Here is a 17,076-nt window from a genome sequence, read left to right on the forward strand (position 1 = left end):
CTTGGACAAACTTCATTTCATCTCCAAGGAGTTAACTGAGTCCAGATCTCAGTATTGTCCTCCCTAGAGTTTATTATGAATTTATTAAAAAAATCCAATCCCTTCAGCTATGAAAATTACCCTAATTTGTCTATAAATAGGCTTAACCTCTTAAACTGTGTCAGATGCTGCTGATTCACCAATCTGATCTAGATCTTCAGATGTTCTCTGCTCCTACAGCTCCAGGGCAAATGACTCATGCTGTTTGCAAGTGCCATATCCCACTGAGCCTGGCAGTACCACGACTCTGCTAGCAGTGTGTCTGCAGGTTTCTACTGAAACCTGGGCAGGGCTTTTCTCCTGGTCAAGCTGAGCTCACCAACATCCTGCAGCCACAAAGTGGTATGTTGTATTTATGTGAAAATCCATATATTTGCATTAGTCCAACCACAGATCAGCCGAGGAGAACGTATTTTAGAAACAAGCAAATGTGACAAAGGCAAAACCCTACTGATCCATGTAATCATTTCCCCAACTGCATTTCTCTTCCCTGGTGGTAGTCCTAGGAATGTTGGTCTGCCCTACCTCTCACCTTATCTTTGAAATTGCTTTGGAAATATGAAAAGGAAATGCCAAAGTATTTTCAGTCAATCTAAATTACTTTTATAGTTTGTTCCTGGAAATCAGGGTGCCCTGACCTGTCTTGGTGTTCTCTCCTCATGCTATAAATCATTTGTTTTTAAGAGCAGAAGAGATCTACTTTTCCAGTTGTGTGCCCATTCCTAGAGTTGTCCCAAACCTTCTGCTACCTTTGCTAGGGAAGGGGAAAATCTAGATGTTGAAAATCAGGGGAAAAAACTCTTCTTCTAGATATGTTTTAGGGTAATGATGCCCTTCCAGCTATGAGGCATCTGGGGACAGAAGAGGCTGGTATCCATCTGCCACATGTTGCCTGAGTTTCCAGGAAGCCCTGGTCCTCAGCACTTGTTTGATGACATTTGTGTGTGGATCTGTAGGATGGGTGATGGGCCAGGGGAGCCACAGGGAAGAGATGATTTTGTTTTTTTAAGGTGTGCTTCAGTTATCCAGGTTGCGGCATAAAGTGTTGCTCTTGCCTAATGAACAAGTTGGATGCTCTGAAACTCCAGCTGATGGTGCTCTGAGGGTCATCTGTCCCCTCTGCTCTGAATCTCTCATAAGCTCTTTAGAGTAAGGGCCCGTGTATTTTACACTGCCATCACAAATAACAGACTCTCGGCTTGAAATCTGTGATTGACTGTGCATGTCACATTTCATGCCATTAAAAACATAAGCTCAAGCTTGGAAGGGCGAATGTGCTTTTGGCTTCTCTGCCATTTGTATTTCAGTCTGCAGGCACCACTTCTTTCACTGCATGTTGCTGTTTTTCTCTTGAGAAAATTTCCAGAGCCCCCTGTGCCTGCAGAAGAAACAGATTCTATTTACTGACATTTGTTCCAAGTTATAATGAGCAGAAAGACAACTCTTGTAGGCTCTAAACAGGGTCTCTCAGCTAGAAGCCTTCAGGGCTTCAGCAAGCAGCTCCCAAGCCCAAAGGCTGCCTTCTTTTAAAAAAGTCTGAATTATCCATTAAATACCACAGCGTCTTGAAGAAGGTCCATAGGACCTCTCTGCTTTCCTCCTCGGTCAAGGCTTGAGCTGGCACCCAGTTAAGCTGCTGGGAGTCTTCTTAGGATGCCATGGCTATGTGTGCGCTGCTTGCACAAGCATTGGCTAGTTTATGCCATGGGTAGGGGGAATTTGGGATCCCATTAATGGTTAATTCAGGTGCAAGCTCCACTGCAAGGGAGTCCCAGGGCTGGCAAGTGGCCTGAAGCATTTGGAGGCACCATTAACACAGCCTGGGTGTTGAGGAGCCTTTCTGTGCTTTTGCACAGGGTGAACCTGTCAATACCTTGGGGAAGAATTGTCCCCTGCCACTGGCTTCCTGTCTCCGGACCTCAGTGTATGGCAGGGGGCTCTCTTTTGGTGGCTGATCCTTTCATGTGTCTCCAAGGGATGCCATCCTGCCAGGTGGTAATGGACAATAGCCATGCATGCCCTGATGCCCTGGGCTGGCTTCCCATGTCATGCTTGCTAGCGGTCCTCATGCCAGAGGCTGGTTTTTTGACAGGCAGCATATTCTGCAGTGCTCAGGCTGTCTCTAAGACTAAGAGCCCTACCCGGGAAACAGATAAACAGAATAGTGTTTGAGCCTCTGGTACTCTTTAATGTCATTTTCAGGGAAATATATGTGTCATAACAACATAAAGCAGGCATAATTCCCTTGCTTTCAATCTGTTTGGTGCCAGGGTCCACGTCATTTCAGCATCAAAATAGATCCAGCAAGCTCATGGTAACTTTGCTCTCCCAAGAGCTGCCTCTCTTGCCCCCTTGGTTTGTACTTGTCTCTTGTCTTCCAGCAGCCTTCCTCACCCCTGTCAGAGGATGTCACGTACTGTTACGGTTAATATCTAATTTTCACTGGAAGCCCTTGGGAATTGGGCCCTTATCTCCACATACCATACACATCAAAACGGTTTAATCAACCCTATTAATTCCAGGGCTTGTTGCTGATCCGGATAAAACACTGTACTTTCCCAGCACTGAATCTTTGTAGCCAAGTTTCACGTTGCAGCACCCTCCACGCAGATTGCTCTCTGCTTCTTGGGGCTGGACACATTCCCTAGCAGTCCCTCACCCCTCACAGAGAGATGCCAGGGCTCTACTATAAGGTTCAGATTGGTTTTGGCTGATTTGCCATACCAGAAGCATCCCATCAGCTTGAAAATCTGGACTTGAGAGTCCTTGGTGTCACTTCCCAGTGCTCTGGGTAGTCATTGCCACCTCCAAACATGGGTGCAGGGCATGTGCAGAGCACATCTGCCCAGTTGTTTGGCTTGAGAAGGTGTCTAAGAATGGGAAGCATGTCTCAGCGACATGCTAAGACCAGGGAAAAAATGGGAAAAACTCAGGAGATGTCATTACAGCTGTAGCATGGGGGGACCTGAGGAAGGGGACATGCCTTTGTCATTGTTCCAGCATGCCTGCTTTAGGGAAGGGTGCTGGGACATGACTTATTCATCAGGAAACAAGTCTGATAGAGTAACAAACTTCAGAGGACTAGATATGGAAGGATTAGACACAGGAGGATGGTCTATAGACATCTTCCTGACCAGATGAAGAAGTGGACCAAATTCTGCCATCTTTTCCCACCTCCAGCAGTATTTTACCTCATAGCTCACCCCCATCTTAAAGCCAAGACTCTCCAACAGCTGTGGGGATGTCACATGTTTAAAGCAACCGCAAGATGTCCACCTAATGTCCCGGGGCTGCTCGAGACATGCTGCTCCTTGCTTTTCTCAGAAAGGGTTCCTGCAACATGAAAGGAGTGCAGGCAAACAAAGAGCCCCAGGGAGAGAAGTGACAAGCAGCAGCTGGAGCCGGGGGGGGGGGGGGGGGGGGGGGGGGGGGGGGTGACTTGCCGAGTGACAGAGCAGTTGGGCTCCTCGTTACTCTGCTACTATTTTGGAAACATCAATAAACAGAAGAGGCCAGATCAATCCCTCAGCGCTCCAGCACAAACCTTGAGGAGCCCTGTTGACTACTGTGGCAAGGGCAGCCTGAGACACCAGTTTCTCCACATGCATTGTGCTTTCTTTGGACCCGGGGCAAAGTCATCAGAAATAGCCACTGCAAACATTATTAGCAGTCTCCTAATTAGCAGGCCTCAGCTCCTTTGCTGGTGCAAGCTTGCACCAAGGAATTCATGCTAATTTGTACCATGGAGAGTATTACTCTCTAAATTCTGTGTGGGAGCTTTCAAGCAGCTGGAAAAAAAGTATAGATGTTTATATTTTTAAAAAGGGATAAAAGGGATTGTTTTTGCCACTGTCAATTATTAATGGCTCTCAGGTCAGGCTAAGGAACAATGCCAGGGATAAATTACCCTGTACGCTATTCATATGTGCTCTCCCCGATTGTTTCCTTCTCAACCAGAGGATTCACCTCGCAGTGAACTCCTTGGCGTTTAGAAAAAAGGACCGATGAAGCAATGAACTCAGAGTGCCCGTTTATTTATGCATCGACATCTTTCCTACTTTGTCAGGTGTGTTTAATCAGAAAGAAGCAGGAAATGCATTATAATTATAAACATATTACCATGCAAGAAAAAGGCTGCCCTTGCAAAGGATTGTGTTGTTTGATAAAATGATTAGAGTGAAAAAACACAGGCTTAACCTGCGAAGCTCTTTGCTAAGATCAAAGCAAAGCTGCCTGCTACCACAGGCTGCCTGTGCAGATTCAGCTCTGACTTCGCAGCAAGGGAAGTGGAAGAAAGTTAGAAAGAAAATGCAATCTCCTCCCTTACTTTTTTTTTCCTCTGAAACTTTTCCCTCAGTATAAAAAATGAGTCAAACATTAGATATTTGCTGTTAAAATTAATAGAATTAGTGATGAACCCAGCTGAGAACACAGTAATTAGGGCCCGGTCCAAAACCCCTTGCTGAAGCCCATGGAGAGACTTATTGTTTTCAACGGGATCTGGCTCAGAATCCCGGTGAGCCAAAGCAAAGATGGAGTTACGGCATAACCCTGGGAGATCCTGGATCTCCTGCAGTCTTTCCATGTGACCTTGCCCAAACTTGCAAGCATTCCTTAATCCTGAGCACAGCTGAAACAGAGTCACTAATCTGCTGCTGCTGCAAAAAGCAAAAAAGTCCTTCTAGGCTGTGAGACCAGGAGCGCTGTAGGTAAGACGCAGAAGGGGTTTATTGCCTTCCTCAGCACCATGAGGCTGAGCCACAGCCCTGCTCTTAAAAAACAACAACACAGACATACTGGAAATTTTCCAGAGGATAGCAACAAAAATGATCAGAGGTCTAGAAAACATGACTTATGAGGAAAGAAAGAAAGGGCTGGGTTTGTTTAGTCTACGGAATTAGAAACATCCTAATAAACTTGAGAGATGTAAAAAAATGTACGGTATCAAAAAGGGTAATCAATTGCCCTTTATCTCTGTGGAAATGGCAGAAGGTACAGCAAAGATTTAGGATAGATTGTATGAAAAGCTGTGAGGTTAATAATGCACTTAAGTATGTTACTGAGGGATGGAGCAGAGTGTGTCTCACAGGAGATTTTCAATGTGGTGGACAAGTCCCTGCCATGAGGGCCTGGGTAACTCACTATTTCATGGGGCAGGCTGCTTTCAGCTATGGTTTCCATGATCTAGTGACTGTCTTGGGACACCTAAGAAGGAGACCTTGGAGGTGATGAGCTTTCACAGCATTCCCCAATTTGAAAAAAAGCAGCAGGTGCTCAGCCCTTCTACTAGTTGACCCCCAAATCACTGGCCCTTTCTTAAAATCTTTTCCTTGGTTTCCATGGTTATTAAATAAAGAGAAACAAATTCCCATCTCTTCACAGGGCTGTCATGATATTTAGGAAGTACCTTGATGCTCTCCCGTGGGGAATTCCCATCTAAGTGAATGCTGAAATGCTTGAAATTAGGATGATGATACCTCTGAAAAAACATATGGTGATGCAGAAAGTGATCCAGGTAGTGGTGACCTTGCAAATCCTGCTCAGGAAAGTCCCCTCCTGATGCTGGAGAAAGAGGTACCTTGGTCAACCTTTGCTAGATTGTGCTTTCACCCATAGCAACACTAGGTACGACAGTTGCAAAGCACTTGGGATAGTACTAAGTATTGCTCTAGGTGGGCCAGGTGGTGGCCAGCACCTGATTAGAAAGGCAGCATCCTTTCTCCCCATAGCATCTGCCCTGGGCCCTGAAGCTCCTGCCTCCCTGTGACCAAGTGACTCTGCTGGCCCTTGTCTGCCTTGGTAAAGCTCAATGCTGTTCCCTGGTTTCAACCCTTTTTGCAAAGGGCCCCAAAAACTTTGATCAGTTTGCATCCAAACTGACCACAAGACAGAAGTCTATCAGAAAACAGGCTTTATATTAACTACCCAGCAGAACCAAATTCCTTGATTTACGGGCACGAGGTGAGGAGTCGGGGAAGTACCACAGGGTTGCAGCCAGAGCAGGGCTGGCCATAGCCCTTGGCAGCTCCAAGGACTTGGGGGAGATGTGAGGGCTCCCCGAGGGCCGGGGGAAGGATGCTGTGCTCAATGCTATTGCAACCGTGCCTTTTCTTTGCACTCCCGGTTTCCTGCCCAGCTACAGCTGTGCAAGGTACTATTTGGCCCCTGCATGAATGCTGAGAAAATCACTAGTTATAAGATACAGGAACGAAAAAAATCTGTTTGCTTCCAAGCACAAACCAATGACTGTGGCAATGGTTTGCAAACATGGGGTTATGGCCCCAAGTCAGCTTTTTCCCCTTGGTTCTGGGTGTAGTCACGAGCCTGGCAGGAATCTGTGTCAGCTAAAATGCATGGCAGCAACAGGCGTCTCCTGGAGTTTTGGAGCTGAGTGGGGTCACAACAGGAAGGAGTTTGGCAAGGCGGCACTGTAGGGTTAGGAATAAACATCTCCCCGGGGCAGACTTTCCATAATTGGCCATGACAAGGCTTCTTTCTCCAGAGAGCTGGAGCTGGTCTGTGAGGAAGCAGAATGAAATCACTGCTCCGGTCCAATTTGGCATGTGCCCGCGATTTAGCCCTGCTTTGCACAGGGAGGAGGTGATGATATAGACTGAAAGACAGAGGAGAAACTTAGCCAAAGACTTCCGAGCCGGGGGGTGAGTTTGGTTTCCCACTCATTTTTTGCAGGTTTACTCAGATCCTTAGAAGGAAACCCTGGCACAAAACCGCTGGTACAAAACCAATTCCCTTTATCAACAATGCCGAGAGAACAATGGGGACTCCTGAACACAAAGCTTATACAAACAATAACAACCATTTTGTTTCATATTGTTAAAACAGCAGTTGATATGCAATGCTTCCTTCCAGCCCCCCACTTCGTTAACTATTTCTGTCACCCTTCTGCTCCCAGATACAGATTTATGGGAGGGGATCTTAGCTGTTGGAGTGGTGTCCTGCAACGTGATGGTGACCACACGGCTGTGCAGCCTTCTGTGAAGAGGAAGGTTGGGTGTGGTTTCCTCTTGACACCCTGAACCCTTGGAAAAGCCACACTTTCTTTCAAATATGAAGAAAAAGGGGTGTTGTCTCTGTTGTCCTTTCTCTGGACGGTGGTCATCAGTGCTATCTTCAAAGCTCCCTGCTATCTCAGCAATCTTACCAAGCCTGGTGACCTGACAGCAGTTTACAGCCTGTTCGGTATTTGATGATTAATCCCCTCCCTTTAAAAATATGCACTTAGTGGCAGAACCCCACAAAAATATTGGTGGAGCCAGAACTGCTTTGCCAAGTGGCAGACTTAGACTTGCTCTTCTTGGAAAGCTGGTTTCCTGTCACTGGCTTTTTCTCATTGTTGTTTTCCAGTGGTTTGGAGAAAAGAGAAAAAAAAAAAAATGTTCCTCCCAAATACCTCTTCTCCTTTACATCCCTTTTCCTTCATGCATCCTCTCTGCCATTCCAGATTACAGGAATTCCATCAGCCAACGGGCTTCCTAACTAACCCCACAGCTATCCCTGATGCAAAAGGAGAAGCAAGCTCCCTGCAAAATAAGACCCCTTGAAAAAGAAGATGCAATCTTCATTTCCATCCCACCTTCTCCGGCTTCTTTGGAGAGCAGGCAGATGGAACAAAAATCTTCCATGCACTATGAAGGAGCGGCAGCTCAGAAAAGTCACATCTGCATCTTGTTGCAATGTGAGAGTTTAGATCACAGCGTTAGCCTTTTGCTAATTTCTAATTTGATGCTAGGAACATTTACGTTTTATTTCTTATGAAATGACTACCATAGCTAACGCAGGCAGCTGCTGCTGGGCTGGCTACAAGACTAGAGCTTGGGGCTTCCTATTCTAAACATTCCCATCCCTTGAAACGGAGGCTTGGTCACCACCGAGCAGCAAAGGGCTGCGGCATGCAGCTGAGTTTGCATGCTAACAAATGCAGGTTACCCAGACCTTACCCTCCCTGGAGAAACCAGCATTCCTATTCACCTTTCATTTAAAGTCTGTGCAAGTCTAAATCCTGCAGCAGGTTCTTACCCAGCATCTTTTTTTGGTTTTCTGCTGAGCCTCTGTGTAAGGCCCCCAGGCTGGACTTAGCAGCACCATGTGCAATACTGGTCAGGTGAATACTGCATGAGCACAAAGCTCATGACCTTTGTGGCAGAGCGTTTGGGGAATGACTAACGCAGCTGGTGCCTTCAAGGTCAGGAGTTTGTGGGACCCCGTGAGGATTCCCCATGTCCTCTCTGCAGAGCAAGGTGGGTCCTTTCTGAGAAGGAAAGCACTAAATGTCCTGGGGAGTACCAAAGATGGTTTAGAGAAGTTTAGAACAGGGGACGCACTGGAGTGTAAGGCATCCATGGTCAAAGAGTTTGTGTGGCAGTTTTCCTTTTGGTGTCCATGTGTCAGTCTCTGGATCATAGCAGTCCAAGGAATCCAAGTCCTTGATGGCATTGTCTGTGGTGAGACATCGTCCTCCTGTGACATACAGCTTGTTCTTGATGACAGTGGCCCCGTGATGCATTCGTCTGTCCTTCATGTCTGCACATTTAACAAACTTGTTGCCTTTTGTATCATATGCAAGTATTCTCCGGGTGTACCCTAAATGCAAAGCCAAAGGTAGATGAGACAGATAATATATTTTCTGCTAGTCTTCAATAAAACATGTTATACTGGCACATAATTTGGCAGAATTAAGATACCTAAGCTGGGAAGTAATGATGTGTTGCAAGAACGCCTGTCTATCTTCCCTTCCTGTTTGGCCTCACCCTGTCTCAATAGCACCTTGGCAGCCAGGGTTTGATGACCACCATAAAACCCCTCAGAAACTTGTTAAACACAGTTGAACCTTGCAGTTTTCTACACGTGCCTTCAAACAGCCCAAAGTATTTCTTTTCACCCAACAGACTTCTAGAGCTTTGCAGAAGAATGGCTGCAGAAGCATGGCCTTAGAATCTCTGAAGATCTGCACAATCCAGGCCTGGTATTAGAATAGGCCTGTAATCAGAACTGTGCTGAAGTTGCTGTGCTGAAGTTAACAAGAAAGGCAGCCTTGAGCTGTTCTTGAATCCTGAGACCAAGTAATTATGTTGTGCCAACAGGCCGTGGCTGTAACAGGCTACAGCTGCTGGGAAAGCAGGTGCAGGGCCAAGAAAGATAGGGACCGGTATGGGAATATAGGGAGTAACAAACTACAAGGCTGAAGCACAGCAACACAATTAGCTACATGGATAGAATGCTTATTTTAGTCATGATAATTAGGGGTGTGAGAACCGCGCGCATTTAGAGACTACTAACCAGTCATATTTCTGCTTTACGAATATGCATGTGTATCGGTTCTGTACAAGTAGTGTTAGAAACTAATAAAGTTGAGCAAGATGCATAACTCGTATTGAGCGTCTTCTTGACTCCGGCGAACCCTTCTTCCAGCAGAGCTTCACTTGGAAATACAGAAACCAATGGCACATGGGGAAGGAGCAACAATGCCTGGTTGGGTTGGAGTCATAGTTGTCTACTGCATTGAGATGGGTACTCAACAGCACAGTGCCACTGCTGCTTGCTCCACTCCCAAAGCACTCAGCGCTGTGTCTGTGCTGGCCATCACGTCAGTGGCCCAATGGACAGCTTGTCCACTAAAGGGGGGCTAGTACCAGAGCCATTGCCCTGGAGCGATGGAGGTGTGGAAGCCTGGTATGCAGCAGTACCTTGCTCATGTATCCCTGTAGATAATCAAGAGTGCCCATGGCAAACTGCTTTGGGCTGTGTTTTTCAGGCTTTGAAGCCACTTTTCCTAACAATAATCAAGGCCTGCCTCGCTTAGGCCAACCCATTCCCCTTTGTTACAATATGGCCAGTCACGCAAAGAGGACCTGAAATGTGACAAAAGCTGTTTTTAAGAGAAAATATTGTTTTTGTGTGTTTTACTGTTGTTGATAAACTAAGAGTGTTTGGCCGATATTTTGGCATGGAAGGTGAAAGTTAGCATGGAAGTAAAACCTGACTGTGGTGAATCTCTCTACTTTCATGCAAAGTCAAAGGTGTTTAAAGTTAACATGAATTTCTCTGGATTTTGTTAGATAAATAAAAAACAAATTGAGAACTTAAGCTCATCATCATCAGACTTGGGTCAATGCAGGCCCTTCAGATCAAACCATCTGAAGATAAGAGGTTGAAAATACTGTATTCTGGGCACTGTGGTCTGGGGTCAGGGTAATCTGCCACACGGGACCCTGATAGTCTTGGACTTTTTGACTCAGCCCTCCCCCTATTCTCACTGCAAAGGGTGGCAGTGGCCTCCCTCTGAGAGATGACATCATGTTTGAATCCTGTGTGATTTGAGTTCAGTCCTCTGCTCTGCGAAAGCTTCCCTAGGTCTCATTTTCCCTTAAATAATATAACACGTGCTTCCTCATGCCAGTCTGTGGTCAGGGGAGCTGCATTAAGGACGGTAGTGCCAAACTATCAACAACATGTGATCCATCAAAGTGCCATGGGCAGAGGCTGATCCTCAGGTTGAAGAAGACACTGAGAAGTTTCCTCTTTTCAAGTGTTCCACCCCCTTTCAGGACATTTCACAATGACCCTAAGGAGGCAGCTACAGGACTGATTGACCCCTCATAGCCCCTGTCCCCAACAAGCCGTCCATGGCCTTGTGGTAACCACGCTCTCCACTTTTCCAAGAAGAATAGACAGGGAGGGCCAGACTGTTGAGTCAGCAGGAGGGAGCAGGTTCCCCATGCCCTTGGCTTCCTCCCTTCTGCAGAGCAGTGACTTGCATTGGCTTTTCCCCAGTCTTCCCCCACCCAGGTCCTGCTACTTGGAGTAAGAAGGTGCCTCATAGAGAACTTGTTCCCACTTCCATGGCCATGAGACCCCATGTATGGAGGCTGGACACACTCTTCCTTTTTTTTCCCAAGCTCCATGTGCTTATTGAGGGAGCACCCCAAGCAGGAAAGCTGCGAAATCCCACAGGAGCTGGGCAGGGGGAGGCAGAAGGGAGGGGGAAACAGAGCCCTTACCACCTACGATGATAATCTGGTCTTCAATAACAACAGCTGGTGCACAGACGTTCTTCACCACTCTGGTCTCCATCCGAAACCATGTATTCCTGGAGACATGGTAAACCTGACAAATAAATAAAGATACAGACGCAGCTGTTTATGTTGCATTTTAACTGGCAATTATAATTACAGAGGAACTGGTGGGTTTTACTTTGTCCTAATGAATATTATTCTCTGGCTTCAACTGCTGGAAACCTGAGAATTTACCCATTTTTTTTCCCTAATGTGTCCCCTTGGAAAGCATTCTAGTTCTCCAGGCTTGTCTGCTCAGGAGATGCTTGCACATGCACTAAGGCAAAGTGTATCTGCCATAAGCAAGCTCCTCAGCTGTAAATCTTTGTATGGCAGTTAAATCACTGTAACTCCTGGATAATGCTCTACCAAAGTACAAGCTGTTTCATTTAATTTTCCAGTTATTCTGTGCATTTCTGCCTTAGCCTTATCAATTTTCTGGGCAAACAAACCTCAGCTTCACCAAGCTCTGCTGGCAGCCCCCGTGTTTGCCCAGCTGCTATATTTGTGCTGGTGGCTGGTATGCACTCAGATTGGCAAAGGGACTTGTTAATGGGACTTAGAGTAGCATCTAAGTCATCAATTTATGTGAGAAAAGGAGCTCTTGCCAGATGATGATCAGTCATCTGTATATGGGTGACACAAACTTTTATGTCATGTCATCCACTTCTTAATATAGCAAATATCTCCAGGACATCTCCCCACTAACTGATAAATACATTTCCTTCCCCCTGATAATCAAGTAGCGTTATCACTGTAAAGAAGCATTGCTCATGTGCTGGCTGTCATCTTATCCTTTAATGATCCTTCTTAGTTAAAACACGTAAACCAGTGAAAAATACTCATGGGGAAAGTAACACTACGACGTTGCTAAAACATCACATCAGATAAGAAAGGATTTACGTATTTTTTCCTCCTCCTAACTGCTGAAAACAGGCAGGGAGCCAGCAACATGTGGCAGGAGGCATATTTTTAATACAACTGTTTACACGAAATAACTGTCAGTTTAAGTCCTGGCCCTTTGATGAGTGAGAATCTAATTGCTCTAATGATCGTGAGTCTGCTTTTGCTGCAAGCGAGCAGGTGCACGGCTGAGACCCCAGCTGGGCCACTGAGTGGAAAGCACTGGTTTTGGTGAGATCAGCTACAGGCATGAAGCCAGGCAGGAGGGTCGGCCGCTGCCTGCCATAGCATCACCTGCAGCAGCCCTGGCCCCGGTGCCCACCAGCGGCAGGGGTGACTGACACTCGACGAAGCACCTCAGGGCTTATGCCTGAAAAACTCAAAGGGCAAAATGAAAGAGCTGCAATATTCCTTGCAGACAAGACTTCCCTGAAGCCATGTGTCAACTCATCCTGCCTCTTGCTGCAACTCACAATAGTTTTCTTGGGGAGTTTGATTTCCTCAGGAGTGTGATGAACTGCTGAATACCTTAGATGAAACAGCCCTCAGCAAGTAGGACTGACCATTACCTGGATCAGCCGGACAGGGTTTTGCATAATGTCTTCTCCCCCAAAGAGGTAGACCCTCTGATCTTTGGCAGCAACAGCAGGGTGAAGGACAGCAACGGGCATGTTTGCCATGCTCTCACAGGTGTTGTAGATGCTATCGTATCTTTCCACAGAATTCAGGATTTCCTGGTTTTCACCAATTCCACCGAATGACAAAATATAATTTTTATATGCCAAGCTTCTGTGGGAGTAACGTGGAACTAACATGTGCTCAACCAACCTCCACTGATTGAGTTTGAGGGAATAAATGTAAATATTATCACTGACCGGGCTTTTCTTATTGCTAACAGGCATCCCTCCGAGCACATAAATATTGCTGTGTAAACTGACTGCGGAGGCTTTGTACAGGCGCATGGGAAGTTTGGCCAGACTTAGCCATTGGTTTGTCTTGTTGTCATAGAGCAGGACATCCCTTGTTGTCTGCTGGCTGTCCTTCCTGCCACCAATGATGATGAGGAACTCTTGGTTGGAGTACCTGCGAGGAACGTGCAGCATGGGCTTGATGTCAGGTGCATTGGTGCTGTACAAGGAAAACATATGTCTCCGGGCTGACTCAAGGATGCTCCTGCAAGTGGGTGAGGATTGAACGAGAGAGTCATTGGCGATGAAGTGGAAGAGGAAAGTTGGATGGACATACTGAAGCCTGACCTTCTTGAACAACTCTTGGATGTAGCCTTGCCTTGCCTGGAGGTCGTGCCGGATCCAGACCATCAGTGCCTCAAAGACCTGCTCCTCCTCCCCACAGAGCTCATCGTCCCCAAGGTAATCGATGAGCTCCAAGAGACAAAGGTCTTTCAGGTCCTCAGAAGAGGCCACCTCAGGAAAGCATTTCAAAGCCATAGCCTTGGCTTTCTTATTCAGGCTTTGGCAGTTCAAGACTTTTGCCAGCCTGATCATGCTCAGACAGTTGTCAGGAGCCAGCTTATCTTGGAGGTAGGCAGAGCAGGCCTCGAACAGCTTAGCGTACTGCAGCATGGAGGCCGTCTCCAACAGGCACAGGACATTCTCAGCGCATATAAGAATCTCCCCTGTGTAAACGTAAAGGATAATCAGATCCAAAACCTTGGCGTCGATGCCCTTCAGGATGACTTTAGCCTGGTGGCTCTCTCTGAAGTCATTACAGAACATCGCCTTGAAGTATGGACTGCTGGAAGCCAGCACGTTTCGGTGACAGGGGATTTCAGAGCCCCCACAGCAGAGGGTAACATCAGTCAGCATCCCGCTCTGCCGCAGAGCATTCAGCTGCCTCAGCAGTTCAGAGGAGAAGTCCTGGTCTTTGAAGAGAAACTCCTCAGCTGATCCCTCCTCCATAGCAAAACAGAAGAGAGATGAATTCTGGACTTGACAGAAAAAGACAAGTTCTTAGCAGCTTTTGTTGAAATATCCAGCTCCAAGGGAACAAACTGGGACTTTGATGTTGCTCTAAATATGCATTCACTGTTACACATAAAAATGGAACACGGTTTAAGCACAGTGGGAAAACAATAAAGAAGCTAAAAGGTCGCTAAGACCCTTTAAAATTTCCATAAAGTTATCAGATAGGTTGTAGCTCTGAGGTCAGTGCTGCCTGTGTCCCTGGCAACATGCAAAAGCACTAAAGTTATCTCACTGATTTGGGATTAAAGCTGGATGGCTGAAGCAAATGGTTTGCTCATTTTAATCACGATGAATAAATGCACTTAGACATTTATTCACTATTTTAAAGTATTAGCAGTTTAGTAGCTTGCGCCTCTTCCCCCTAGAGTTAGTCACTCCCAAGGAATGTAAATCTGGCAGAGCTGAACTCTGCAGCAGGGCAAACGAAACCCTAGAGACTGGGAATCTGCATTAAAACGGTTATTTATTAACTCTGCTTAGCTGTGTATTTTTTTTATGTTAATCAGACACACAATGACTAAATTAAGTGCCAGGCAAGAACAATATGATGAGTATCTATTGTCATGGCTAACTGCTCAACCTGCAGTGAAACGGTACGGTAGAAACGTTTACCTTCTGTCGTCCTTCACTGCATGCACTTACTCTCTGTCGTTTATTCTCGGCTGAGATTTTCCATAGCTAGAGCCTGGATAAAAACCTATAAACCCACAGGACGTTTCTTTCAGTAGGTAAGTGATTCATAGAGGGCGATTTCTGGATGTGTTTATTCTGAAGTCACTTTTGCCGCTTTCAGGAGCTGCGCGCAGGAGTGGCGAGGCGGTGGGGCATTGTATACATTCCAGCGCTAAGAATAGGCACACACGGGCTTCTCGCTGTTATCACATGTGACGCTGACGCTGCCTTTTGCAATGACCTGGCCGGTACTGAGCATGCCCGAGTGGTGTTTTTCTGGCAAATGTTTACATATAATAAATAGACAAGGAGAGGAAAGTTCACTTAAAAAAGTCCTGGCTGTCCATTTGGAAACAGCGGCAGGACCCTGTCCTAAAGTGCCTGGGAACTCTAGAAGCCTGTAAACAGTCTGCAATGCCTCGTGCTAGGTAATGCACTGTCACTGTAGTGTCATGGAGAAAGAGGGAGAGAGAAGAGCTTCCAGGGACCCCGCTGGGAGAGACCGTGTCTCCACCTTATGGAGAGATCTGGGGAGCAGCGGCTCCTTGCAGTCTGGTGGGAGATGTTGATGCACCAGGACCCCTGTGTCCAGGGCTGCCCCAAGCTGGGCAGGGAGACCCCAGCTACCTCTGCTGATCAGAAAATGAAGTTCATTCTTGGAGCAGTTTATGATGATGCTTGGTATTTCATATGGAAAATATCAGGTTGTGGCCATTTCTGTAAGGACCTCACTGTCTGAAACCCTTGGCAAAGAACTTCTCAAGCAGGTGACTTAAAGAAGCTCAGCATTATGGGTGGGGGGACCAGAGCAGATTGCTGAAGCTAGTGCAGCAAGCTGGAAACTATAGAGTCCCAGCGTGGCACTTAGCTCCTCAGGGTGGACACCTCGCTGGGGTTCCTAGCTACAGAGGCCTGCCCACAAACAAGGTGTCCGAGCTTCTTTTGCAGCCGGTGAGGTCTAGTCAATACAAGCACATCTGCCGAGTTATTCAGGTCACCAGTAAGTACCACCTATGTTTGGGCAGGCGAGCAGTCCTCCAGGCACTGCTAGGTCTCCACAGGTGCTCAGCTGCCTCGATCACATGTAGGTGTCCATATTTAACACACCCAAGCAGGTATCTGCGATGATGAGCCTAAATCCATCCCCAGGGCTGGGATCAGTCGAGTGCCTCATGCCAGCAGAGGATCCCCCACAACCCCAGCTGTCCCCCAGCGGGCGTCTTCAGCAGATCCAGTGTGATGTGTCCCAGCTCAGTGCCAGCTTTCTGGGTATTTCCAGAAAAACTGCATGGGCTGCCCACGGACCCATGGACTGGGTAACTGGATTGAGCCCTTCATCTGTGCTGAAATTCCTCCCTTTGTTCTGGGATGGGACTGAATCCAAAACGTCATTTCTAAGCATTGCTACCACAGGGAAACACAAGGTTAAAGCAAAACTCCTCATATTTTCAAAGCCAAAGCTCATGGGTGAGTCATGCCTGCATCTAGTCACAGCGAGGCAGATGAGTGAAAATCGTTGGGAGCTCAGTGCCCTTATGTCAACTCCTGTGCTGCGCTGGTGTTTGCAGTTCTCCATATGTCCCTGCCCCCGCATCCGCAGCCCAGCAGACTGCAGGGATGGGTGCAGCCTGTTTCTCTAAAAACAGCAGCTTTGCATCACGGGTCATGCCATACGTGACCTTTCCCAGAGACTTTTCAATGCAGCGTAACAACGTGGTGAAATGCCTGGAGGCTAACAAAACCCGGAAGGCCCAGATCCATGTTAGAGACAGGGTGGAGTTGGGCTGGAGTAAGGAGCTTTTTGGAGGTTGTGGCATCTTCCCTTCTGGCACAATCTGTGTGTGTGTGTGCGCACGTGTGTGAATGGCCAGGTGAAGTGAGGGAGGGGAAGGGCAGGAGCCACTGGATTTGATTCCTGTAAATGAGCCCCTTTGAGGGTGAACTTGGCAATGGGGAGCCTTTTCCCTCTCCTTGAGTAAAGAGGCAACCCACAGGATGATGTTGAGGCGCTGGGGAACATGCGCCCTTCTCTCCCTGCTCCCCGCCGCCGCTGCCTCACCAGCTGGCTATGATCTTGCTATAAATATTTAGAGTGGCATTAAAAACCCAAAGGAGAATTTCTCTCTCCTCGTCCAGAGAACATTAGCTACCCAAACAAAACGCCCTCTCGCTTTCTTTGTTGCTCGGTATGTATATGCTTTCGTCGCGGTCCGTTTTGATGATTGATTTAGGTTTCTATCTCTGTTCTGGCTCTAACTCTTTGCTGCCTGTTTAGTTCTGCCTCTTCCTGGCAGTGGCTGTGGATTATTTTTTTAACCCTTAAAGAAACAAATGATGCTATCTGACTTCACTAATGACACTGTTTTATGGGGTCGTTGAAGGGTAGGAGGGATGTTCTTCTGCTT

General features: G+C 47.0%; 1 protein-coding gene across 2 annotated transcripts; it reads right to left on the reverse strand.

The window, feature by feature from the left end:
* Positions 1-6,360: 6,360 nt before the first annotated feature.
* KLHL38 (kelch like family member 38) lies at positions 6,361-14,978 on the reverse strand. 2 transcript variants are annotated; one of them, XM_040588710.1, is made up of 4 exons: positions 14,612-14,978; positions 12,584-14,059; positions 11,058-11,163; positions 6,361-8,640 (listed from the first exon to the last, which is right to left on the reverse strand). In XM_040588710.1, exons 2-4 carry the CDS (start codon positions 13,931-13,933, stop codon positions 8,354-8,356), a joined length of 1,743 nt encoding a protein of 580 aa, XP_040444644.1. In that variant the 5' UTR covers positions 13,934-14,059; positions 14,612-14,978; the 3' UTR covers positions 6,361-8,353. The 2 variants fall into 2 exon arrangements, with proteins under 2 accessions (XP_040444644.1, XP_040444645.1); XM_040588711.1 differs by lacking the exon at positions 14,612-14,978 and having other exon boundaries at positions 12,584-14,596.
* Positions 14,979-17,076: the final 2,098 nt, after the last annotated feature.

The sequence above is a fragment of the Falco naumanni genome, chromosome 3, assembly GCF_017639655.2.
Source record: "Falco naumanni isolate bFalNau1 chromosome 3, bFalNau1.pat, whole genome shotgun sequence".
Classification (NCBI taxonomy): domain Eukaryota; kingdom Metazoa; phylum Chordata; class Aves; order Falconiformes; family Falconidae; genus Falco; species Falco naumanni.

Coding starts and splice junctions, on each gene's coding strand:
- KLHL38 (XM_040588710.1), bottom strand. CDS start 13,933: ATGGAGGAGGGATCAGCTGAGGAGTTTCTCTTCAAAGACCAGGACTTC. Junction 11,164..12,583: donor ACCCTGTCCGGCTGATCCAG/GTAATGGTCAGT, acceptor TTTATTTGTCAG/GTTTACCATGTCTCCAGGAA. Junction 8,641..11,057: donor CCAGATTATCATCGTAGGTG/GTAAGGGCTCTG, acceptor CTTTGCATTTAG/GGTACACCCGGAGAATACTT.